The sequence below is a fragment of the Chaetomium strumarium genome (genome assembly GCF_033439665.1).
Source record: "Chaetomium strumarium strain CBS 333.67 chromosome Unknown B0T15scaffold_3, whole genome shotgun sequence".
Classification (NCBI taxonomy): domain Eukaryota; kingdom Fungi; phylum Ascomycota; class Sordariomycetes; order Sordariales; family Chaetomiaceae; genus Chaetomium; species Chaetomium strumarium.
The window spans coordinates 3822337-3844254 of NW_026944431.1; the positions used below are offsets into that span (position 1 = coordinate 3822337).

Below are 21918 nucleotides of genomic sequence, written 5' to 3' on the forward strand. Positions count from 1 at the left end.
TGAATTGGCCTAAAGAACCCCCGTCTACTGGCTGGCACAAGCTGTCATGTTACTCGCGAGACAATGGCGATTGTAACTCTATTGTATCAACGAGTTCCCAAAAGACAACAACAACGAAAAAAGAAACGGCCTGAGGTTGCTGCAAGAGCAAAAGAATTGCGGTTTGTGTGGATCGAACACACGACCTTCAGATTGATTGGCCGAAGTTTGACTTCAGTCTGACGCTCTCCCAACTGAGCTAAACCCGCTTGTGACGATTAAATGTCAAAAACACTACTTATGAGGTCTTGATCCGGTCCCGGAGCCTATTCTGTCGTCACATGTCTTTCGCAACTCAAGCCGAACACGGACAAGGTCGAGCTTCCATGATCAATCGAAACTGCACCGTTCCTAGAGCATACATACATGATGTCATAGCGACGTATGCTGTAGTGCTAAAGTTCACATCCACCACGGACAGGTTATGGCGCCATCCGGTTCTTTCCGCATATCATGATGGAACAATGAAACACCTCATTCTCCAAGAGAAGTGGCGGTCAAGCGGACAAGACGCAAGTGAGCCACCTGAAGCTCCAAAAAATCATACGTGTACGGTTCCGCAATCTGCCGGTGGCCCAGCAGTAAACGCTGCTTATTACACTAGAATACACCGTGTACATGTATCACTGTCCGGACGTTACCCCAGGGCAATCTCCACGTTGTTATCATCAAGCATCAAGCTACCCCGTATCCCGTATCGCAGTGTTTCCGGCAGTGCCACCGGGGTAACCGGAAAGGGTAGGTTTGAGGACTTTCACACATGGGGATGGTTGCTTTCCCAATTTGCCAAGCAGGGGCAGAAAATGAGGCTGCCGGTATGCCGGACCCCGGGATCTACATAACGTTACATACCGCTGTGCGCTACTGTCTCTCCGTATGTGCGGCCATTGCCGAGGGCAGACTCTCATCATTCTGGCCAGACACTCCATAACGTTTGTTCCTTATACTACAGGTCGATTGTACTGTATGTAGGGAGTCGTATCCTTCGCCGTCCTGCAAGCGTTGTTGTTCGATAGCCAGGCCAGAGCGAGGAGAAACGTTTCGGCCCTTTCTGCAAGGGCACATCCGCATCCTGTCTCGGCCCGTGGCCTTGGCACTCATGAATCCCCAGAGGCAATCCATCCATCGCCTTGAACGGCCAGCACCGAGATCACCGGACCCGGCGGAAATTTACCCCTTTGTTTCGGGGATAAGGGGGGCAAAAGGGCAAAAGGGTCCCTTTTGCCCAATTCGATCTCTTGTGCCTGCCTATCCACTCCGCATTAGGGCCTCACCCATGTGATGGCAGGGGCAGTTGTTGGTTCGTCGCCCATGTCAATATCGGGGATCGCGCCGCGAAAGCTAGGGCTGATCAGGCGGCACCGGCGTGGGGGGCGCATCATCTGGCCACAGTTTGCCGCCCTTGACTCACATCACGTCGAAGAGAACCTCACAGAGTCTCTGTCACGAAGCCCTCATGAAGCGGTCCGGTCAGCGATTCGTCCCATGCGTTCTCTCTGGTTGTCAGTCGGGCAATCTTGGTAGGAGCGTTTCCATGCTGTTCCTCGCATTTGCACCACCCACATCCCCCGGCTCGGGAAAAGGGGGTTCCAGGACAATGGGCTGTGGCGCTGGGCTTGCGTTAGCGTGGTGGTGCGATTTGCTTCTTGTCTGGCGGCAAGGACATGGGGAATGGGGCCCCACAAACTGTCCAGCCCGAGCTGCACCACCAGGTTTTTGTTTCTGCTTGGGGAAGTTGCTTAACGCTAGAGCCGCCGGATAATTGCGGTTTTGGGGCGGGCGATCGATCTCCGGTGCATGCTAACCGCACCTACCAGACAAGACGTGGTGGCCAGACGCTTCTCAATTCCCGTCTCCATACCAACATCCAGCAAATGTCATGATGTTCTCTGTTGATGCCACACAGACGGGCTTCAGCATTGATGGATGACACGTATGCTGCTTTTCTTTCCCATCCTCGTCTTTTTCTGGCGGATCCTCGGTGTTTCTGTGGATCGCGGCACTCACCCGTGTTCTCGAACCTCCCCTCAAAAATGACTCGCCGAGCATCAGTGGACTCCAACAAAAGTTTGTGCTCTCGCGCTTCGGGCTCTGCTCGGCGGGAAAGCAAAGCTTGCAAATTTTCTGTACAACAAAGGCTGGCTTGAGCGCTTGTGCCTTGTTGTGCTGTAGTGTAATCCGTATGCACGCTAACGTTACCCTAGGCGGTGCGCCGAATCCGAAAAATTTTCGACGGCTCCCACGTGTTGAAAATCTTGGATGGTTTGGGGGGATATCTTCGCGTTCCCCAGATCGGGTCTTGGAAGAAGACGATTGATGATGATGAAAGCTAGCTTCCTGGCGCTTGTCCTCGGTCGGGCTGACGGCAAGCTGCCTTGCAAGGGCATGGGTGTTGGCTGTTCGGTCCGGATCCGGTGTCTCCTCCTCACCGTGGAGAAGGTTAGGTAAACTCTCGTTCGAGCATTGCGCACCTTGCAGGCCAGAAGACCTCATCACCAGTCTGCACTCTGCAGCCAAAACGAAAACGGGCTGTCCGTCCAACTTGTGGACTGCCCGACAGCAAATTGAGATGTTCCAGGAGAACTGAGACAAGCCAGCCACTATGGATAATCATGTGGATGGGCTAAGAAAAAGCGAGATCCGAGCGCTTCCCTTTGGCCGCTCCATCGCATCAAGTTTCCAGGAGCGTCCAGGAGTTGAGGCGTGATGGATCTGTGGGCGCTGATACGGTGATAAAGCCCTGCCCTTGTGGGCAACAGTGATGCAACCCCCAGGCCGGACCCCCACGCAGCCCTTTACAAGTGTGGGTGTAGTGTACGGCAAGCGACGACCTGATGAAACCCGTTGTTAATGTCGAGATGTCACAGCTGAACAGTAGTCTGAGGCAGCCCCTGGGGAGCCGGATGCATCATTGCCAAGCTTCATCAACAAGAGAGACTCTGCGGGTTCTGCATGTCCCTCTTGTGCACAGTGCGGTACCTATGTGGCGCGCTTATCTCTCTATCTCTGTGGTCGAGATTTGGTACCCCGGATTCCGGGGTGACGTGAGACGCCCCCCGGCCAGGGGGCTTGGCCCAGACCTCTCCTCCTGGCCGGAGGCGGCAACTATTCTCAGCACAGCAAACAGCAATGACGGGAGCGCATTGTGCGTTTGTGCAAGACGGAGGTCCAAGTCGTCCAGCACTGTGTCGTCAGCGTCCTCTTCTCTCGATTGTATCCGTCTCGCCCAGATTCGGATAGTCTCGAGACGGCCAAGCAGGTTTGCGTCCTCCGAAACTCCACAGATTGCGTCGTCGAGTCTTATCTCTCCTCACGGAGGCTCGCGCTACGCCCGAGATTGCTGAATGTACACCCAACTGTGCGCTTACACGATATCGGAAGGAGCGAGAGGAAAGCCGGGAGAACTGAGCCTATCTGTCTGCTGACCCCGGATCCGACCCCGCATCTTGGCCCGGGGTTTTGCGTGATCAGACAGGCACTTTTGATAAAAAGAAGCAACTGGCGTCAGTGACGGATTCTGAAAGCCGGGGATCGGCCCAGGACGCGCGACGCATCCCCGGATGTGCAACAGTCTGGCCGTCCTAGCGCATTCCCCCGGATCCTCGGTCACCACGGTCTTATCACATTGGCTGATGATGGCTTGTGTCCGTCCCACAGCCGTGTGCTCGCCATGACCGTCGTTATCGTCGCAATTCGGGCAAACCCTCCCTCCCTCAGCTGCTCCAAGGCGCCCGAGGAAGGAAATTTGACAGATTAAGATGCATCCGAGCCCAATCATTCGGAGGACAGCTCAGCCACCGCCCTCACCGCCCCGAATCGAACAAGTGGTTCTGGGGAAGCGGCCCAGCATCGGCCTCCAACTACGCGTTCCACAGATTCCTTTGGTCGACGATGAGTCGAGCTTCATTATCTTTCTCATCGTCGGGAGCAACACATGTAGACGCTAGCTTGCCAACGCATGTCGACCGGCAGTCGCCGGGCACCTGTATGGTGCAAGATCACATACTGGGGACAATGCACGCATGATGCTTTTAGTACATGTTCTATCGTTGTGTCAGAACCCTCCTGGTTGCGACCCAAAAGCAAGCAATGTCCACGGCAACAGCTCTTGTGGGTAAACAGAGCACAAACCACAACCCCTTGCCGAACCCAACTCTGTTATTATAGTAATCGAATGATCCATCACATCGATTCCTTGTCGTTTTCCTGAGTATGCATATCCGTACCTTTGTCTCCAATACCTATGTTCAAGGTTGCGCCGCGTCTGAGCAACAGCCCGAGAAGGGCCCGTAACGTTATCTAACGACACCCCACGCTTTTAACGTTATGGATGGCTTCCAAGAGCACCCCACCCGTCTTTGTGCCTTGCCCGTCCATACCACACCGTAATGAAAATACAATATGCTGCCTTCCCAAGTGCACTTGCCGCTCCCGCATCACCTTTGCAACATACTGCCTAAGAGAGTACCATGGATCCCGATGGAGGGGCGGATGCAAAGGCTGCAGGGCAGACGGTTCCAGGTGAGGTACTGTACTTCGTGTTGTAACGGGTGTAATGTTCTGGTTAGGTACCGCTGACCACTGCTCGTTTTTTTTTTCTTTTCCCCGAGATTTCCCCTGGCATTCAGGCGCACCTCCCCCTGTCCCTCACCTGAGTCGCTGCATTCCCGAACCCCACACCCCAGGCCCCTGCTGTATCCACGCCACATGCCAACAACCCCCCCAGCGTCAGCCCGCCCGCACCATTTAAAACCAGTGCCGCTTCCCCCAAACAAGCCCGCCAACTTTCTGATAAATCCGCATGCCCCATTAAGGTTTCCCCAACACCCGCACCCCAGACCCCGGATACGTCAAGATCTCAGCTATAGGCGAAGCATTGGACTCTACGTGTGCCTACCTAACCAACGACCAACACATCACCTCTTCGACACACCTCACCTTGACCTTGGACGACGCCTCCTGAGCGCAGCAGAAACCACGAATCCCCCACTGATAAGGGAGATCGTCATCCACTGCTGCACCCGTTCGTGCAGCTGGACTACGTAGAACACAAGGATATCACAGGGCAGAGCTGGTGTGTTGAGAGACTCCGTTTAGGAGGACAATCACATGCAGCGGGCAAAGTCTGCAGTGGACTTCTCCAGCCTGCTGAACCCAGAGGTTGCGGCGGACGGTGATCTAGCCTCGCCGTCACAGCATCCAAATCAACAGCAGAGTGAGGCCGATATGGCGACCGCTGGCCTCATCCGGCCGAATGGGCCCGTGCCGGCTGGTGCACCGCCGGCGGAGCAGCCTACCGAGCTCCCGCGTCCGTACAAGTGCCCAATGTGCGACAAGGCGTTCCACCGTCTGGAACACCAGACCCGTCACATTCGCACGCACACTGGAGAGAAGCCGCACGCCTGCCAGTTCCCCGGCTGCAGCAAGCGCTTTTCGCGCTCTGACGAGCTGACCCGGCACTCGAGGATACACAACAACCCGAACTCGCGGAGAGGAAACAAGAGCCACCCGCAGCATGCCGGCATGATCCAAAGATTGCAGCCCGAGGTCATGGCACCGCCGCCGGGGCCCAAGATGATCCGTTCTGCTCCTCCCACGACCCTGTCGTCGCCCAACGTCTCACCTCCTCACTACAGCTCCTACAACCTGAACCTACCTCCGCCTCTGAATCTCGGGCCGTACAACCGCAGCCAGAGTGGCCCGGACATGGCCATGTTAGCACGTGCGGCGGGCCAGGCCGATCGGGACGGACAGCACTACCCCCCTTCGGCGAGACAGCACCCTTATTACGGCAGTGGCATGCAGTCTGCACGGAATCCGTTGCCGGGTCTCGGACAATACCACATATCGCGTTCGCACCCGCACGACGATCACGACGACCACTACGGCCACAGCTACAGGCAGGCCAAGAAGTCGAGGCCTAACTCGCCCAACTCGACAGCCCCCTCATCGCCCACATTCTCCCACAACTCACTGTCCCCGACACCGGACCATACGCCACTCGCCACGCCGGCTCACTCGCCTCGTCTGCGGCCCTACAGCGGCATTGAGCTGCCCCCGTTCCGCAACCTGAGTCTGCAGCACACCCCGGCGTTGGCCCCGCTCGAACCGCAGCCGGGTGGCCTGGCCCCTCCGCCTCAGCCGGCATCCAGGAGCAACGGCATCTCCTTGACTGACATCATCAGCCGGCCTGACGGCGCCCAGCGGAAATTGCCCGTGCCGAAAGTGGCGGTCCATGATCTTCTATGCTCAAGCGACGGGTTTCCTGCGAGCGGGCGGAGTTCGTCGTCCAACAGCCTCTCGGGGGTTGAGCTGTACGACAGGTTGTGAGGAGTTTCGTGTCTCGAGACTCGCATCTCAGCAACCTCTCAACGACATGACTAATGACCCTGGGCAATCTATAGAAGCGATATATAACCACCGGCGTTTTTGGACTTTTCTCCCCTTCTTATTTTCTTGGCGCACCCTGACTCTTTAATATCGACTGGAAAGCAATCGGATCTACGTATCAAAGCGGGTGCGGGTTTCTTGGACTCGGGACGGATAGACATCACCACTTCTTTTTTGTTGGACGGGATAGACTTCGCTTCTCCACACGACTCCTTCAGGGAGCAACGAAAATCAGACGCTGTTTTCTTTGTTCTTTTCGCAACAAGGTGTTTGGATTGGGGTTCTTATTGAGGCTTGAGAACGGGGCAACGCTGACAACATCAACCACTCCTCTTTCATATACTCTTCGGTCCTGGGCGAAAAAATGTCGATAGACTGGTGGGCGGGTCTTTTGGGTTATGAGGCATGTTAGTTTCTCAACCGTTCTGCTGCTGTATTCTGAATCAGAAATCACCTCGGCCAGTATGGCCAGACACAAAAGATATCCTTATTGGTATTTCGAATTTCCACAGCTCCTCCACCCCTCCCTTATTGAGACCTATCTATCTGCTTCAGTCCACGCTCGAAGCGTCAAGTACTATATGCACGTGTCACGCCGCCCCTTATCTCGTAAACAGGAACTGATATGCAACATTCCACTCTTCAACACTCCCCAGGAGATCGTTCTTTTTCTCCACGTTTCAGCAGACTTGTCACGCCAGGGCTGGGCCGCGGGGAACGCAAGAAAAGGATTCTCACAGGGCTCAGGGGCCAGGGCCCCAACAAGAGGCGCGGGTTTTGGGTTGGGCCCCGAAGCGAGTGTCTGGAGTAGCGTGGTATCGCTTGGCTATGCCGCACTCCTTTTCTTTTTGCGAGTGTATTCCCCTTTTCCTTATTTTTTGGTTCCTGTCATACCTTGTTCGTTTACCCTTTTCGGCTTCTCCGGATTTACATTACATGTATCCGTACACATGTGGGAGGGCTGCATCTGCGCTTTTGGGACGTCTCTCTCCGGTACAAACGGATGACGGCGATGCCGTGCGGCGGGCTGTGGGGATGTAACGCTGGCCTTACGTGAAGTTTATTGCCGGTACTGAGAGTGGTTACGCGTATGATGCTATGCTGTGTGCGTATGGTATGGTATGCTTGTATCCTTCGTATAGGTTTTGTGTGTGTGAGAGAGTGTGTGTGTGAGAGTGTGTGTGTCTGTGCCCAAGCCAGCTGAGCTTCGGTGCCAGTGCCATGCAGTGCGAAACACGCCTCCGGTGCCAACGAGGGCCTTGAGTCTCGTGGGCAGGGCAAATGGGTGAGCAAAATGACGCCAGTTGTCCCCGTCGTCGACCGAAAGTGGAGGTCCTCCCACATCTGCTCAAGCCTTAAAAGGTTTCTGTGACACCTCGAAATAGGCTTTTGTTCTTCCCCCTCAACCCTCACCGAGATGGCGTTTTCTTGCAAGGGATCTGCGCAGTCCCAAGCTTCTTGGCTGCCTGTTGCTCAGCCTTTCCCAACCATACCCTGACGAATAGCGTGGCACAAGCAAGGGTTTGTTCTTCAGAACGGCGGCCCGCAAAGTCGGGCAACGTGCTGTCACTCTCAACAAGAGATGCCTTGGCGGAGTGAGCGCCCAGGTAGGTAGCTCGCTTTTGTGTGGGGAGAATTTGCGCTTGGGATCACGTCAGCGTCCAACCCGTCTCTTCCGTAGGATGCACTCCACTCCCTCCGTCTTCGCATCGCGCTGTCCCGAAGAAACCTTCCGGAGAGGAGCCAATCAAACCCCTGATAGGGAATCGTGGGGTGAGGCAGGGCTAGGCCTGGGGTTTGCGGTGGCAGCGCACTGTTGGAACTTGGAAACGCAAGATCAACAAATGACGGGAGGTAACGTTGGCACCATGCCATCCGCCAGTCGCCGACCTGAACCGTCGTCTGTGTCATGTTTTGAGCTGGTTTCCTGGCTGCCGGTTATTAAAGGTCGGGTTCTCTGATAACTATCGCATTGACGTGCGCAAGAAACCCCCAAACTTTGCTCAGCTGCCGGAAAAGATGAGCCACCGAGAGATCTGTCTCACAAGGCTCGATACAACCATGTCAACATGCTTTGCCGGAATCAACACGGGAAAAGGCGCGGTCGATGGTGGTGCCAAAGTCATGTATACACCATACGATGCATCTTGAAGTCGGGCAAAGTCTGTCCCTCACCGCAACTTCGAGTTGACTAACACGCAACGCGCGTACACGGTGATGGTTGGATGAGCAATTTCTGATGCCTTAGCTCGTCATCACGGTGATGCGATCGGCGTGTTTACTGGTGACCGATCTCTCCACGACCCCCAGAAAAGCCACTGGCTCCCTTCAGGGATGCTGGTCGCGGGCCTGTTGGGGTCTGCTCTCGCTAGGACTCTGCACGCTCTCGAAGCTGTATGCATGTACGTCGGATGTGCGCCCTTCCGCAACATATACGAGCCGCACGCACCCGTAGAATTGTGGCTGTTCCAGTGTGCTCTCTAACTCGAAAATATTATGATTACTCCCGTGGTAGAGACCTGCACAGACCGTGGTCAGGGGCCGGCTCTGCCGAACGTCCACACCTACCACCCTTAGGAAGTCGGGCTTGGGCAGCATGTCGAGAAAAGATCGAGGCTTCGGCGGCACCCCAGGAATAATCGCATGTCTATCTCTTGATACCCCGCAATTGCATCGCCTGCCAAGATTATAGAGTCTCGCTAAGGCAGGCTCTCCGGAGCATTTCTGCTCAGGTGCAATATTGGTATGCGGAAGTCGCCCGGAGGCCGGGACGCGTCCGTGATAGTTCCGGAATCGAACGAGTGGCTCAGCTCACCTTAGATAAGGCACGGGCTGTACCTACATATTGTTTTTTGTCCAGCATGGCCGGCGGAAAGCGGTCCGAGTTCAAAAGCAGCAAACAACCGCGAGCGCTGAAGGTTTCGATGGCATTCGGCGGGCTGGGAGAAATTTGCCGGTAGCCTTCCATCTCACAGATAAAGCAGGCTTATCTCAGTTCAGAGTCGCTGCTATTCTTGGGAGTTCGACAATCTACGGTACGGTGAAGATTGGGTGGTGATACGGGGAAGAGTTGATAAGTTAAAGTAGGTGTGGTGGGTGACACCGGCCGCCTGGACTCCTGATTTGCGCGTCCGCTGCGGGGCGGGCCCCCACGCTTGCCCCACGGGGTGGAAGCGAGAACCGCCCGAATTCCGGACCGGCCAAGACCTAGGGGTACCCCACATTCATCTAACATCATCACCGAAGATGCGAGAGGCGCACGCAAGGAAGACTGGCGGGCTTTGCGCGCTCCGGCACGATAAGAAAGTATGAGTGAGAATGGGAGTTGGATTTAATTTAATCCACGATGGACTTACCACTGGCGCGGATTCCTTGGCTCACAGGAGGCGGAGAGCAATCCGAGGGTTATATCGCTCCTCACCACAACAGGTCTTACTCGTCCCGCAGCCTACCGTCCTCTTGAATGCTTTTCTCCTATCAGTATTACAGTACATAGACAATAGCAAAGCCTGTGTCTATTTGCATAGTGGCCTGGGCAGTTCTTCGCCGCCGTCGGCCGCTGCCCGCGTAACTCGACCGATGGGGCGGCATGACAGAGCCAACTGATAGCCACCAGCATTTGCCAGACTTCACGGCTTCCACGGTCGACCGAAAAGACACAATCGAAGGCCACAGGCTGGTAGTCGCTGGAACCAAGTGTCTGCGATAGGGGACAGAAGCATATTCTAGCGCGGTTTGTCCATCAGCCTATCTGCCCCGCACACCGATAGATTGGATTCAGTGTGAGTGATATTGCGACCTCTTAGTGTTTGATATTGATTGATTGCTTGGTTGCGGCCCGGGAACTGCACTCTTTGACATACTCTTCCGCAAATGCTAGGCGACCCCAACCCGGGGGAAGAGGGTTCAGGCTATATTGTGCTGCAGCTAACGTTGTAGTACCTTCTTCCTACCCACAGTAGCCCTGCGTCTTGGAGAGCGACTCGGCCAAACGTGCTCGGATCCTAGGCGGCCGCCATGTTGGAGAAAACGGCGACGCGGCATCACAATCCGGCATTGCTTCTTTGTCGCGAGCACCAGTAAGGATTCGGGGACCTTTCGTTGCAGTCCCAACATCTGCGCAGCTTCAACTTGGCCACCTGGTGACGTAGTGTCGAGGACGGAGAAGAACAACTGGAATGGGAAGAGGAGGCGAACATGCTATATACCACAGCATGCTGTGTTCCCTACGGTACCAAACTTCTCATAACCCCCTTCTACTCTCTGAGTGGAATCTCCGCCGCCCGACATTCAGCGAGGAACGCATCGATCACGCCATGACTGGCACGGTGCCGAAGCATCCGACCTACCTATTCACACACACCTGCGTCTCGACGGTATCTGTCTCCTTGGATTTCGTCCAGGGGGGTTTAAACAATACAGCTTCCGCCAATATCTACCGCTAGATGGCTCGGGGGAAGCTGTGAGGGCAGTGCTTGCGGATGAACTTCAGCAACCGGACGACCTGGACGCATGTCACTGACGGATAGATTGTCCTTCAGGAACCCCTTTGACGTCAGTTCAGGAACTGTCGGTTGGAATTAATTAGGTTACCACTGATGCCTCGCGTTTGGTCCTCAGTCTCTGCCAGGCAGCGCATACATACAGAAGGATTGATTCTGCCGGTTGTTGTAGAAACCCAACCTTGCCAGAAGGGCGTGGTATTAGAGCTTGGGATCAAGCCCCAAACGGACAACCTGCGTCTCACCTGACAATCCACTCGTACCTGCATGGAGACTGGTAGGGCTTAATGTGTATCTAGGTGTGTCTTCGAGGTACTAGTATTTCTCCCCTATATTTCTCTAGGCGGATGTGTCGCTTCGGCCACCGTTGTCTAGAATCCTTCAGTGGCAAGGGGGTGTCTGTCTACGGCGTGAAGCCGCCGTGGGGTGAACGTAGGCGGATTTGCCGCGCAGTTGTTGCGCGGCTTAATCTATAGTACATGCCTATGTGTACCCTTGCATGACGGATGCCGCTTCTTATCCCGGAATGTTATGGGGGGCTCGAGTTGTCTAAACGATGGGAGATGCTACCTCAAGTCTCAAGACGCTTCGCTCGCCAGTCCAACTAGACTCAACGACATCTACCTTCTTCATGGTGCAGATGGCGATGCAAACACGAGCGGACGGAGTTGTATACGGGTTGTTGTTTGTTCTGCAGTGCGACCACCACCGCCATGTTTGCCCTGCGGCTCCTCCGATTACCCGCAGGCCACATATATTGACCCCAATATATGCACCTCCGCAAGCGCAAGCGGAGGGGCGATTGGCAAGGTGTCCTTCCTTCTACATGTAGTAGACGCCTAGGTAGGTAGGTAGTGTAGACGCAGGCCGCCAAGAGCAGGGATTGGGATGATCCCGTACCGCGTCTACCACGTCTTAGCGAATTCTGACCCGCATAGGCGAAGGCGACTTTGCGCCCCTTTCCGACGACCTGCAGACACCGGTGAGCGGCTTCTAATTCCCCGGTGCGTGCGGATCATCCCCCGGATGCTTGGCCTTGTTGCTACTACTACCCTTTGCTCGGTGGCCAAGGCGGCGGGGAAGACGCAGAAGCGATCCGGACGTTCGAGACGGACGGGCGCCGAGAAAAGTGGAAGACTGCACGACATTGCGGTCGATGAAGGACCCCTTGGAATCTCGGGCCGAGTAAGTCTCGGACGTGAGGCCCGTCGTCGAGTTCCCCGTTGCATGGAAGGATCGATTTGCTTCTGACGGAGCACAGGCACGCGGCCGCGGGCCGCGGATAGGTCCTACCTCCGGATGTTGTCAGTCTTGCATCTGAGCACGGGCAGGCACGCATCGGCGGCCAGGAGTTCCCGCCCCGATGCGTCCGTCTCCCCCGCCCGGTTCTCCCTTCCTTTATTGACCACCACCGCAATATTCAGTTCAGACTACCATATCAACAAATCTCGAATCTTCGACGCTTCGTGTCGTTTCCCCAGAAGACCCGGTAGACGGCTGATGATGGTGGTGTCGGAAGCGGGCTCGTCTAGAAGCCCGCCCTTTCCGACTGGTATGCATGCTGGCGCGGTACTTTACCGGTATCTGCCGCAAACTGATCCGCGTCTGTCTTTTTCAGTCGGCTTGCCTCCGTTCCGTTCTCCCATCGGTACTAGGCACGGAATGTCGTGCTTGGACTCGCTTTGTAAAGATGTATCTTGGTCGGGCCTTCATCCCATCTAACGACCTTGTCCCCTGAAAGTCTTTCCTCCTTTCTGCAAACACAGGATATCCGAGTTAGGTAGCCTCTGAGTATGTCTGGCCTAATCTGCCGTTCGGTGAATGCTCAGTGGTGCGATCCAGCGTGCCAGTTCGCTCGATTGGAAGCGGGAACCAAAATTGCGGATTAATTACTGCAGAGAACGGCTGTCTTCCGATATGGTTGTCCCACAGGATCTCCAAGATCACTTACCGGGTATTATGTTAGGGGCGGCACTCAATTCGATCCCAGAAATCTGCTGATTTGGCTGTCATGAAGGAAAGTATGTCGCTTCCTTGCTTTCTGTATCACCATCCTCCCCCCTCTCGACTTCATTTCCCTGGGAAAGGTTGCGTCGTGCTCTCCCAGTGTTGCGTGCCGCGACGTCGAACGGCGGGAAGGCCTCCTTCGGTTTGAGGCAGGATCTCGTATGACATGGCTCGTGTCAAAGCGACCGTCAGGAGAAGTCACTGTTCGAAGGGGAAACTTACGCGTTGTCACTGGTACTACCGGCGATACTTGCAAAAAGCTTTGTGACGGTCGTGCCATGGGGTTTGCATGTGTTAGAGACCAGACAGACACGCACACCCCTCCCTCGGACTTCGGACTGAGGGGTGGAGATTACTTGACTCCGCTTAGACGGCATCGGCAGACTGCTAGTGAGAATTCCTTCCCTACCTGATGCGTGCGGGTGAACTACGCCGTACGAAGGAAGTTGAGGGGTAGTATGTCAGAATCGGTCATCGTTGGAGATACCACAATACGCCAGGGTGTATGTTTGCTGTGCAGGTTGCCTGCCGGCAGGAGCGCCCAAGGTACTAGTAGGCTGTGCATATACTGGTAGTATCAGCCTTTCCTCCACAGCCAGGGGCGGGTTGGCCAAGTTGAACCTCGTTGTCTTCACTTTGGTCATGTCTACGATACCCACATTCTAGTGGCCAGTCGTAGTCATAGACCTCGCTCTCCGGGTTGTTCTCATCATCTTCTGGCTACAGCATCTCTCAACTAGCCCAGATCATGCCCCATAGGCGTACCGTGTGCGTGCCATGGCTTCTCCCCGCCAACAACCCCATACAGCCCGGATCGCGTACCTCAATTACCAATCGTCATCATGACCCTCCTGCGACTGATGCTTGAGAGGGCCGAGCTTCGTAGTCCGCAGGTACACAAGAATGTCGAATCCGGCCCTGGCGATTTCTAGGCCCCTGGTTTGCATGTCATCATCGATCCACAAACGGTTGAGCATGTTGTCGCGGACGGCCGTGACGATGAACCGGACGTAGTGATCCTCCACAGACCACGAGCCCTTGTCCGGGTGGTACATGAGGTACTGCGGTTGAGCGTGGCGCATTTGGTCCTCCGGCATTAACGCGTAGAACTCCCACTGAAGGACTTCACTCGCCCTGAGGGCCATCTTGGCCTTGCTGGGCGTTGGAGACAGGAGGTTGTCGGCGAGGAAGTCGACAACGAATTCCTTCCACGAATTCCGCACGTAGATTCTCTCAAGCCAGCTAAATAGACTGGCGTCAGGTCCTTAACTCCAAAAAAAGAAAGCAATAGGTCATGGAATTCGCGGGCTTCCTTGAATGGGAGTACGAGGAGCAGGCGGTCGTAGTGCTCGGGTAGTGGCGCTTGATCAGGCGCTCCCTTCATGATCACCAATTTCGGAGCAACTCGGCCGTCGTCCCGGCCGAAGCCTGAGCACACTGACGGCAATGATGGGGAGCTTGACACGGGTCTCCGTTCGAAATGAATGGTCAACGGGTTTCGCTAAAGCGCTTGCCCCCTAAAACACATACCGTTCACTTGCCGCAGTCGAGTCTTGGGAAGTCGTGGTTGGAGCCCCGACAGCAGCACCACGAGGACGTATTGTACTGAACTCTTGAGGGTACTGCCACCGTTGCTTGAGATTTCCGTAGAAAACTACGTCAGATGCCGGAGGCTCTCTCACATTGTACCCCACTCCTCGAGGACGAGTTGAGTCATCATTCGTGCCGTCATCATCGGCCATCGTCATCGTCCGATCTCAACGGCTTCTGGCCGCCCGAGGCTTGCAAAGCAGTGCTTGGATTCGTGCGATACTCCGACTTCGAATTCATAATGCAGAATGAATGGATATAGGGAAGAGAGCTAACTGATCAATTGTTGACTTATTATTAGCGTTAGAGGGAAAAACAGAGGTGGGAGAACTGCAATGAAGTTGTCTGGTGACGGAGTGATATGTATCCGTACAGTACATACATTTTCGGAGAGAGCGCAATATCCAGATCTGCACTGTGCAGCACCGCTTGCACCGCCCAACCGACCAGCAATTTGGTGTTCCGCACCGTGCAAAAACACGGTGGGGCATTTACCCCAGCAGGAACAGACCACCCATGACTTGAACCTTCCGGGTATTCGTCCTCTCACAACTGACCTTCATACCTCACATCCATTGATATTGCGGTTCACGACACGGTGTTAGAACCTCACAAAGGAAGATCAGGATAATCACAGCTGTTTTATGGTGCCACTTTCTCTCGTCTGGCCTTCATTCGACGTGACGAAATTTGAGGTGAGCTCTCGTGAAGGTTGAGGCACGTGCGGACGATGATCCGCTCATTCATCCGTCCCTACGCGTTCAACGACCACCAATCGGCCCACACATAGGGAGTCTCAAAACCATGAGGTGACGGTGACTGACAGCTTAGCAGACATCATGTCCGATGAGACAGCACCGCAGCCCAGTCCGCCAAACAACGCCAACGGCGCGGACAATGACACGGGCGTTGTGGTAGAAGCTACGACCCCTGTCGAGCCACAGCCCTTCTCCTGGCTGTAAGTCGTGGTAGAGTCTACTGTCAGCTCAGAACTCACACTCAATAGCCAACCTCATCCGATCTTTGTCATCGCCCTCGTCGGCCCAGAGGAGACGCCCTTCGGCATCCAGAAGGATTTCTTATGCGCCAAGTCGTCCTTCTACAGGAAATACTTCGACGAGAACTCCAACGAGAGCCTCGAGAACATTGTGAAGCTGCCCGACACGCCGGTCGAGGTCTTCGCCTATGCCCAGAACTTCCTCTACACTGGACACGTCTTCCCCAGTCTGGACAACCTCCCTAGCTATGAGGTCCTGATCGGCGTCTGGAAGCTGGGCCACGAGCTGGGCATCGACGGGCTCTGCGACGCCACGCTCGAGGCGATGGCCGAGTGCCGCCGCGTGACGCAACACATCCCCGCGAGCCCGCTGCTCGTCCAGGTCTGGAAGGACACGCCCGAGGGGTCCTCGATCCGCAAGCTCCTCCTATCGTGGGCCGCCGAGTATATGAGATCTAGCGAGTCCCGAGCCGAGTTTGCTCGGTCGCTCCCGCAGGAGGTCTTGAGCGAGCTGGTGGTGACGATGAGCTCGCTGGAATGCTCGCCCGTCGCCACCGAGGCCGCGGCCTCGGATTCCACGTCTGGCGCCCAGCGTCGCTCGGTGACGAATGCTGAGCTGGATGAGGCCGACGGGCGCCCGGCAAAGAAGCACCGTACATCGGACAGTATGGTCAACGGAGCCTATTCCGCTGCTAGTCCCGGCCGGAAGCCAGGCCCTCGGGCGTCCCTATCAGCAGCCAAGGCCGCATCAAAAGGGCCCAGACGCCGGGCTAGCGCAGCCACCGCTGCAAGCCAGCAGTTCTCTTCCAACCAGAAACTCAACTTTTGCGCCGACCTCCTTGGCCGGATGCTTTCCGGGCCAGGTAAGCCATCTTCTCCCCCCCTCCTTCCTCTTCCTGCCCACTTAGTGCCAACGCTGAACCATTACAGGCTTTTGGACGCGCGTAGTAGGGCCATTCAAGGACCCCGTCGACCCGGAGCGCGACGGCGTGCCCGACTACCTGGACGTGATCAAAAAGCCGATGGACCTGAGCACCATGAAGGCCAAGATGGACCGGCACGAGTACGCGGACGAGAACGAGTTCCTGGCGGACATGAACCAGATCTTCACGAACTGCTACACCTACTGGAACGAGCAGGACCCCATGTGGGCGGCATGCGAGAAGCTGCAGAAGTCGTTTGAGGATAAGTTCGGCCAGATGAACAAGTGGATCGCCAAGATGGAGGGGTACGAGGGGAACTAATTGTGGGACATTGGGGGGTTGTATGTGCTTAAGAGAGGGTATCCATAGCCGAGAGTTTCGTTGAGCGTTGCTGCTGCTTTGCTTCTCTCTGAACCTTTCGCTGTCAGCGTCGGGGTTTGTAGGTTTTGGGTCGCTGATCTTGGGGCTGGGTCTTCGCCTAGACAATGGATTGGAGAGGGCCAGGGACGTGCTTAAGGATGGTCCGGACACAGATTGTAAGATGCGGCGTGTATGTGTATTAACATTCTTCGGTGACGGCAATACCCCGGAGCTCTAGGAACAGGTGCTAATGAATTAATCACGGGCCATGGCGATGGCCAGTATTTGGCGCACAGACAAGGAATCGTAGTTCACGGGGTCGTTTTGGGGTGGTATCTCGACACCACAACTGGTATTGTACCTATTTGGCTTGTAACACTTCTCCTCGCTGATCCTCAGCTCCACTTAACGCCGAATAGCTTGAAGCCCTTCCGCTCTCCTTCCTTCTCGCGAGGCGCATCCGCGTTCTCGAGGTATATCCTCTGGTGCCCCTTGACGTCCATGAAGAGATACTTGTACTCGTACTCGTGCTGGCCAGCGCGCTTGATAAGGTGCATGGCGACTCGCCCGCTGCCTTTCGGCCCTTGTACCTAGTCTACCATCAGCCGCAATCCGTCATCACCCTGGATTTTCGGCGCTCACGTTGAACTGGATCATCAGATGTTCGTTCCCTTGCCCGTCCTTGGTAACCGTAGAGCTGGAGTCCGTCTTAGCACCCATATCCGACTTCATGACCTTAGCGAAAGAGAGACATACGCAATCGGCCGCGCCCTCCGCCACTTATTATACGTCTCTTCGCCATATGCGGTAATCTTCTTCCCGTCACCCAGCAGCCCCAGACACCGCGGGTCCGCGCGGATACGGTCCACGGCCCGGTTGAAGTAGGTCGTCTTGCTGTCGGGGGAGAAGACCTCTGAATACAGTACGTAACCGACGCCGCCCTGAGTTGTCCCACGTATCAGTATGCAGCTTGATACAGTGGCACGTCACACGGGTGGTGAACATACCGTCAGCAGCACGCCCAGGATCACCATGCCGAAGTTGAACGTCTGCTGCGCGGCTCGGGCCGTCTTCTCGCCCGCGGAGAGCTCGGTCCAGGGGACGCGGCCGTCATCGTTGAAGGGGGTTACGGCGTGGCGGCGGGACTCGGGGGTGGAGGACTGTTGGTGCTGTGTCGCATAATGCCGGCTGGGGTAGCGTGCGAAACGGGGAGCGACGAGCTGCAACAGCGGCGGCTGTGCGATAGTGCAGGAATGCCAGGCGGCGGGACGGATCCGTAGCCCGGGGACCGTGACTCGATTCATCATGGAGGCTCGGTGGCGCCCATCGCTGGCGGCTTGCTAGGCCGGCGTTGTCGAGTGGGCTGTATGTGTACGGTGCGAGGATGCATCACCAGCGAGCTGGAGCTCGATCTTGATGCTTTGTCGTGCCGGCCGCCGGCCGGCAATTTCTCAGGTGGGGCACGTCGGCGTGGGGCAGCCGATCTAGGACATATCAGGCATAGCGGCGCATTGGATGCCACAGGGATGGATTCCTGGGCATCGAAAATGTGGCACCTTCTCCTGAAACGGTCGAGTTCACGATCACATTCACGGCTGCTCCTGGAATTGCCTCCCCGCGACCACGACATACCTCCAAGCGCGGCCAGCAGAACGGACAACGTTGTTCAAGATGAGTGGCCTGGCGTCCAAGCAGGAGTCACTCAAGATCTTTGAGAAGCTGAAAGCGAAGCCGGCGAACAAGGCAAGCGACAAATACGAAGGGGCGCGAACTTCTTGATGATACCCAGGGACTGACTGGCGACAGATCTGCTTTGATTGCGGCCAGAAGAACCCGACGTGGACCTCGGTACCCTTTGGCATTTACCTGTGTCTCGACTGTTCTGCAAACCACCGCAACCTCGGCGTCCACATCTCCTTCGTCCGTTCGACCAACCTCGATCGTACGTCCCCGCACTATCTGCGCAGGTGGACTTGGAGCGCAAGCTGACCCGCTACAGAATGGCAATGGGACCAGCTGCGGATTATGAAGGTCGGCGGCAATGAGTCGGCCACCAAGTTCTTCCAGTCCAATGGCGGCTCCGCCGCGCTGAACAGCAAGGATCCCAAGACAAAGTACACGTCGGCCGCGGCGACAAAGTACAAAGAAGAGCTTAAGAAGCGTGCCGCCAGGGATGCCAAAGAGTATGCGTGCCATTCTGTAGGACATGCACTTCACGCGCGCTAACACGCCCCTCAGATACCCCGAGGAGGTGGTCATCAACGATGGCGGGGAGGGCGCCGAGGGTGGAGAAACCCCTGCCGAGGAAGACGATGATTTCTTCTCGTCGTGGAGTAAGCCGGCCGTCAAGAAGCTAAGCCCACCGATCTCGCGGACCGCCACGCCGCCTGTCGTCGGGCGCACGCCGTCTCCATTCCTCAATGCTCAGAACGGGAAGGACACGGGGCGCTCGCCCTCACCGTTGGCGAACAACAGCGAGGGCGAGTCGAAGCCCAGCCGCATTACGACCTCGGCCGCGCTACGATCAAACACGACTGGCCCTCGCAAGGCGAACATCCTGGGCGCTAAGAAGGCGACTTCGAAGCTGGGCGCCAAGAAGCTCGGCGCCGACGCGGCCATCATCGACTTTGACGAGGCCGAGAAGAAGGCAAAGGAGGAGGCCGAGCGCATCGAAAAGCTCGGGTATGACCCGAATGCCGAGGAAGAAGCGTCCGCAGCAAAGCCCGCCGCCGGCAAGTCCGATTCCAGCGCCGCCATCATCTCCCCTACCCCTGTCAGCCCCGCCCGCGGAGGGTACGGCTCCTCGCACTCCCGGGAGAAGTCCGCGGCCGAGATGGAGCGTCTCGGCATGGGCATCGGCCGGCTGGGCTTTGGGCAGGTGGGCAAGCCGGCGGCAGCGCAGAAGAGCGCCGGCGGGTTCGGCTCCGTTGGGCCGATCAAGGCATCATCCACAGAGGGCAAGTTCTCTTTTTTTCCCACGCGGCATCATCATCACTCAGGATCACTACTAACAGCTGAAACAGACGAGGGCGAAAACTACGCCCGCAAGAAGTTCGGCAACCAAAAGGCCATCTCGTCGGAGGAGTTCTTCGGCAAGGGCAGGTTCGACCCGGCCGCCACGGCCGAGGCCAAGAACCGCTTGCAGGGGTTCGAGGGCGCCCAGGCCATCTCCAGCAACGCCTACTTTGGCCGGCCCGAGACGGAGGAAGGCGCTTCCGTGGACGACTACGGCGACCTGGAGAGCGCCGCCAAGGACTTTGTGCGACGGTTCGGGATCACGGCGGCCGACGACCTGGAGAATCTGACGCATCTGCTTGGCGAGGGCGCGGGGAGGCTGCAGGGGGCTATCAGGGCTTATCTCGGGAATTAGAGGCCGGGAGGATTGATTTATCAAGGGAAAGAAACCTGGCGCTGGGCAAGGGTGGCGGGCAGGTGGCTGGTTAATGCTGTAGGTATCAATCAGGGCAAGCGTGTGTGTTCGGTAATGACAAGACTGTTTGGACTTCAGCTGGGCAGATGCGATGGATGGATGTGAGGGGGATTAAGGTAACTTGGTCGGGTGTGTGTGCGCGATGTCATCAACTAATTGTGGTGTCTATGTCTTGGGAAGTTGGGAATGGACTCCAAGGAGAGCGGGAGGGCGGGATCATGATTTTAGTCATCAGACGATCATGAGTTATATGTCGCTGCGTCTTCCCTGGCTCTTTTTGTCAGAGGCTCGACTGACAATGGCAGTTAGTGCGTGTGCAATCTTCAATTCAGTCCGACTCCCAAAGCAAGCTGGATGCGGGTATGATGTTAGGGCTGTCTGGTATCAGGGGACCAAAACTGCAAAAGCTCACTGCCTAGCCTTCTTCCGCGTCCGGAAGAGACGGAGACAGCTACGAAAAGCCGGGCTTTTACTGACGCCTCCGGAGGAGTGTGTGTTGCTCCCTCCTCCGTGCAAGAACCTCAGGCCCAGCAACGCAGGAAGGAGACTGGGCGCCGTACCCTCAACTTCCCATTTTTTTTATCGCTCCAGGCCTGACTCAAACCAGCGACCTACCAATGTGCAGAGCACATCGGGAGATGGCTGTGTGGGAAGCCAGTCTGCCTCAGGTGCCAACTGCCCTACGCGCCATGAGCACTTCTGAGGTCGGTCGGAAATCAAGTTGTGAGATCTGCTATATGTAGGGCAGAGGAGTAAGGCCTCTGTCAGGGCATTCATGTGATCACCGCACGTGTGGGAGGCCATGGTGGCCACCATCTTGCCCGCCCCGCGTTTCCTCCACGATGCCCTGCTTCACGCCCGTGGTCATCGCCTATCTCCGTTCCACGCTTGCAAACAGCATTGAAGCCCCGAGGAGGTTCCTGCCCTGTCGCCACCAAGAATATCTCCGTGTGCCCTCCACCGCGCACCCGCCATCCAACATATCCCACATTTAAACCCAAGTCGCAGGTTAGGTAGTCAACCGCCCATACCGCTTTGAAAATCGGGAAGCTTCCATCACCCTTGTTACTCAGGTTAGATACTGGGACCCGGATGCATAGACAACCTACATGATTCATACGACTCCTGCCCCAACGAGCAGAATTCCATTGTGCCGTAGCCTCTCACCCGGCCATCTAGCAATTGCTCCACCGGCCACTCACAAGGCGTGAGTCGCGTCCCACATACCTCTACACTTGACTTTTGCCATGACACTGAATCTAGATTCATGCGCGCAGCGATGAATGCACAAAATATGCCGCCTGTATTGTCCGTGACGCGCCCGACCGCCACAGAAAAAGGGAAGACCATCTGGGTCAAGAATTGAAGCCTCAGCTTCCGAATCAGCCCCGTCGCTATGTTACGGCGAAACCAAGGCCCGGCAGCACACAACCTGGCTCAGCTGCTTTTTGGATCTGGTGCGAGCCTGATGGCGCTGGCACGAGAGAGACCGCCATGCTCTAATTCTCCCCATCCGACCCCCGTGGAATAACCCGCTTCGTCAAGGGAGAGGGGCGACGTCCAGCTCCTGGAGCTGAACTGGACTGCGACATTGGCAACTGCGAGCTAGGAATTCGCTCCAAGCGGGGATTTGTTCCGGGTTCGGGTGCCAATGTAATAACAATTGGAAACATCACAACA

General features: G+C 56.2%; 8 protein-coding genes and 1 non-coding gene across 9 annotated transcripts; 4 read left to right on the forward strand and 5 right to left on the reverse strand.

Annotated features, from left to right (window-relative positions):
• Nucleotides 1-157: 157 nt before the first annotated feature.
• On the reverse strand, nt 158-248 carry B0T15DRAFT_t95. The gene has a single exon. It is a non-coding gene; the product is annotated as a tRNA-Phe (tRNA).
• Nucleotides 249-1327: 1079 nt separating this feature from the next.
• B0T15DRAFT_180485 (uncharacterized protein) lies at nt 1328-2803 on the reverse strand. The gene is made up of 3 exons (XM_062862299.1): nt 2047-2803; nt 1723-1761; nt 1328-1649 (listed from the first exon to the last, which is right to left on the reverse strand). The coding sequence occupies exons 1-3, from the start codon at nt 2530-2532 to the stop codon at nt 1494-1496; spliced, it is 681 nt and encodes a 226-aa protein (XP_062723278.1). The 5' UTR covers nt 2533-2803; the 3' UTR covers nt 1328-1493.
• A 2224-nt stretch (nt 2804-5027) lies between these two features.
• B0T15DRAFT_180513 (uncharacterized protein) lies at nt 5028-6598 on the forward strand. The gene has a single exon (XM_062862301.1). The coding sequence runs from the start codon at nt 5149-5151 to the stop codon at nt 6367-6369; it is 1221 nt and encodes a 406-aa protein (XP_062723279.1). The 5' UTR covers nt 5028-5148; the 3' UTR covers nt 6370-6598.
• Nucleotides 6599-7719, forward strand: B0T15DRAFT_180497 (uncharacterized protein). Its single transcript, XM_062862300.1, has one exon. The coding sequence runs from the start codon at nt 6828-6830 to the stop codon at nt 7434-7436; it is 609 nt and encodes a 202-aa protein (XP_062723280.1). The 5' UTR covers nt 6599-6827; the 3' UTR covers nt 7437-7719.
• A 1038-nt stretch (nt 7720-8757) lies between these two features.
• On the reverse strand, nt 8758-10486 carry B0T15DRAFT_510770 (uncharacterized protein; the record flags this gene model as incomplete). Its single annotated transcript, XM_062867876.1, has 7 exons — nt 8758-8948; nt 8994-9106; nt 9245-9267; nt 9786-9800; nt 9922-10129; nt 10293-10350; nt 10387-10486. 7 exons carry the CDS (start codon nt 10484-10486, stop codon nt 8758-8760), a joined length of 708 nt encoding a protein of 235 aa, XP_062723281.1.
• Nucleotides 10487-13673: 3187 nt separating this feature from the next.
• Nucleotides 13674-14879, reverse strand: B0T15DRAFT_180590 (uncharacterized protein). Its single transcript, XM_062862302.1, has 4 exons — nt 14621-14879; nt 14469-14560; nt 14381-14407; nt 13674-14180 (listed from the first exon to the last, which is right to left on the reverse strand). The coding sequence occupies exons 1-4, from the start codon at nt 14684-14686 to the stop codon at nt 13766-13768; spliced, it is 600 nt and encodes a 199-aa protein (XP_062723282.1). The 5' UTR covers nt 14687-14879; the 3' UTR covers nt 13674-13765.
• A 198-nt stretch (nt 14880-15077) lies between these two features.
• Nucleotides 15078-17125, forward strand: B0T15DRAFT_414722 (uncharacterized protein). Its single transcript, XM_062865449.1, has 4 exons — nt 15078-15223; nt 15363-15486; nt 15535-16388; nt 16456-17125. The coding sequence occupies exons 2-4, from the start codon at nt 15368-15370 to the stop codon at nt 16767-16769; spliced, it is 1287 nt and encodes a 428-aa protein (XP_062723283.1). The 5' UTR covers nt 15078-15223; nt 15363-15367; the 3' UTR covers nt 16770-17125.
• B0T15DRAFT_530416 (TIM21-domain-containing protein) lies at nt 17126-18225 on the reverse strand. The gene is made up of 4 exons (XM_062869170.1): nt 17816-18225; nt 17565-17749; nt 17451-17505; nt 17126-17398 (listed from the first exon to the last, which is right to left on the reverse strand). The coding sequence occupies exons 1-4, from the start codon at nt 18113-18115 to the stop codon at nt 17204-17206; spliced, it is 735 nt and encodes a 244-aa protein (XP_062723284.1). The 5' UTR covers nt 18116-18225; the 3' UTR covers nt 17126-17203.
• A 139-nt stretch (nt 18226-18364) lies between these two features.
• B0T15DRAFT_433088 (uncharacterized protein) lies at nt 18365-20178 on the forward strand (the record flags this gene model as incomplete). The annotated part of the gene is made up of 4 exons (XM_062865762.1): nt 18365-18551; nt 18615-18750; nt 18808-18991; nt 19047-20178. Exons 1-4 carry the CDS (start codon nt 18480-18482, stop codon nt 20176-20178), a joined length of 1524 nt encoding a protein of 507 aa, XP_062723285.1. The 5' UTR covers nt 18365-18479.
• Between the last annotated feature and the right edge of the window lie 1740 nt (nt 20179-21918).

What these genes read in the sequence shown, in the direction of transcription:
- B0T15DRAFT_180513 (XM_062862301.1), top strand. Translation starts at nt 5,149, where the DNA reads ATGCAGCGGGCAAAGTCTGCAGTGGACTTCTCCAGCCTGCTGAACCCA.
- B0T15DRAFT_530416 (XM_062869170.1), bottom strand. Translation starts at nt 18,115, where the DNA reads ATGATGAATCGAGTCACGGTCCCCGGGCTACGGATCCGTCCCGCCGCC. An exon ending in CGGAGGGCGCGGCCGATTGC is followed by an intron (nt 17,506 to 17,564) that starts GTATGTCTCTCT and finishes GACGGACTCCAG; the next exon opens with CTCTACGGTTACCAAGGACG. An exon ending in ATCTGATGATCCAGTTCAAC is followed by an intron (nt 17,399 to 17,450) that starts GTGAGCGCCGAA and finishes ATGGTAGACTAG; the next exon opens with GTACAAGGGCCGAAAGGCAG.
- B0T15DRAFT_180497 (XM_062862300.1), top strand. Translation starts at nt 6,828, where the DNA reads ATGAGGCATGTTAGTTTCTCAACCGTTCTGCTGCTGTATTCTGAATCA.
- B0T15DRAFT_414722 (XM_062865449.1), top strand. Translation starts at nt 15,368, where the DNA reads ATGTCCGATGAGACAGCACCGCAGCCCAGTCCGCCAAACAACGCCAAC. An exon ending in CCACAGCCCTTCTCCTGGCT is followed by an intron (nt 15,487 to 15,534) that starts GTAAGTCGTGGT and finishes CACACTCAATAG; the next exon opens with CCAACCTCATCCGATCTTTG. An exon ending in CCGGATGCTTTCCGGGCCAG is followed by an intron (nt 16,389 to 16,455) that starts GTAAGCCATCTT and finishes GAACCATTACAG; the next exon opens with GCTTTTGGACGCGCGTAGTA.
- B0T15DRAFT_180590 (XM_062862302.1), bottom strand. Translation starts at nt 14,686, where the DNA reads ATGACGATGGCCGATGATGACGGCACGAATGATGACTCAACTCGTCCT. An exon ending in CTCGAGGAGTGGGGTACAAT is followed by an intron (nt 14,561 to 14,620) that starts GTGAGAGAGCCT and finishes CAACGGTGGCAG; the next exon opens with TACCCTCAAGAGTTCAGTAC. An exon ending in TCAAGCTCCCCATCATTGCC is followed by an intron (nt 14,181 to 14,380) that starts GTCAGTGTGCTC and finishes CAGTCTATTTAG; the next exon opens with CTGGCTTGAGAGAATCTACG.
- B0T15DRAFT_180485 (XM_062862299.1), bottom strand. Translation starts at nt 2,532, where the DNA reads ATGAGGTCTTCTGGCCTGCAAGGTGCGCAATGCTCGAACGAGAGTTTA. An exon ending in GGGGAGGTTCGAGAACACGG is followed by an intron (nt 1,762 to 2,046) that starts GTGAGTGCCGCG and finishes TTCCCCAAGCAG; the next exon opens with AAACAAAAACCTGGTGGTGC. An exon ending in CAGCTCGGGCTGGACAGTTT is followed by an intron (nt 1,650 to 1,722) that starts GTGGGGCCCCAT and finishes ACGCAAGCCCAG; the next exon opens with CGCCACAGCCCATTGTCCTG.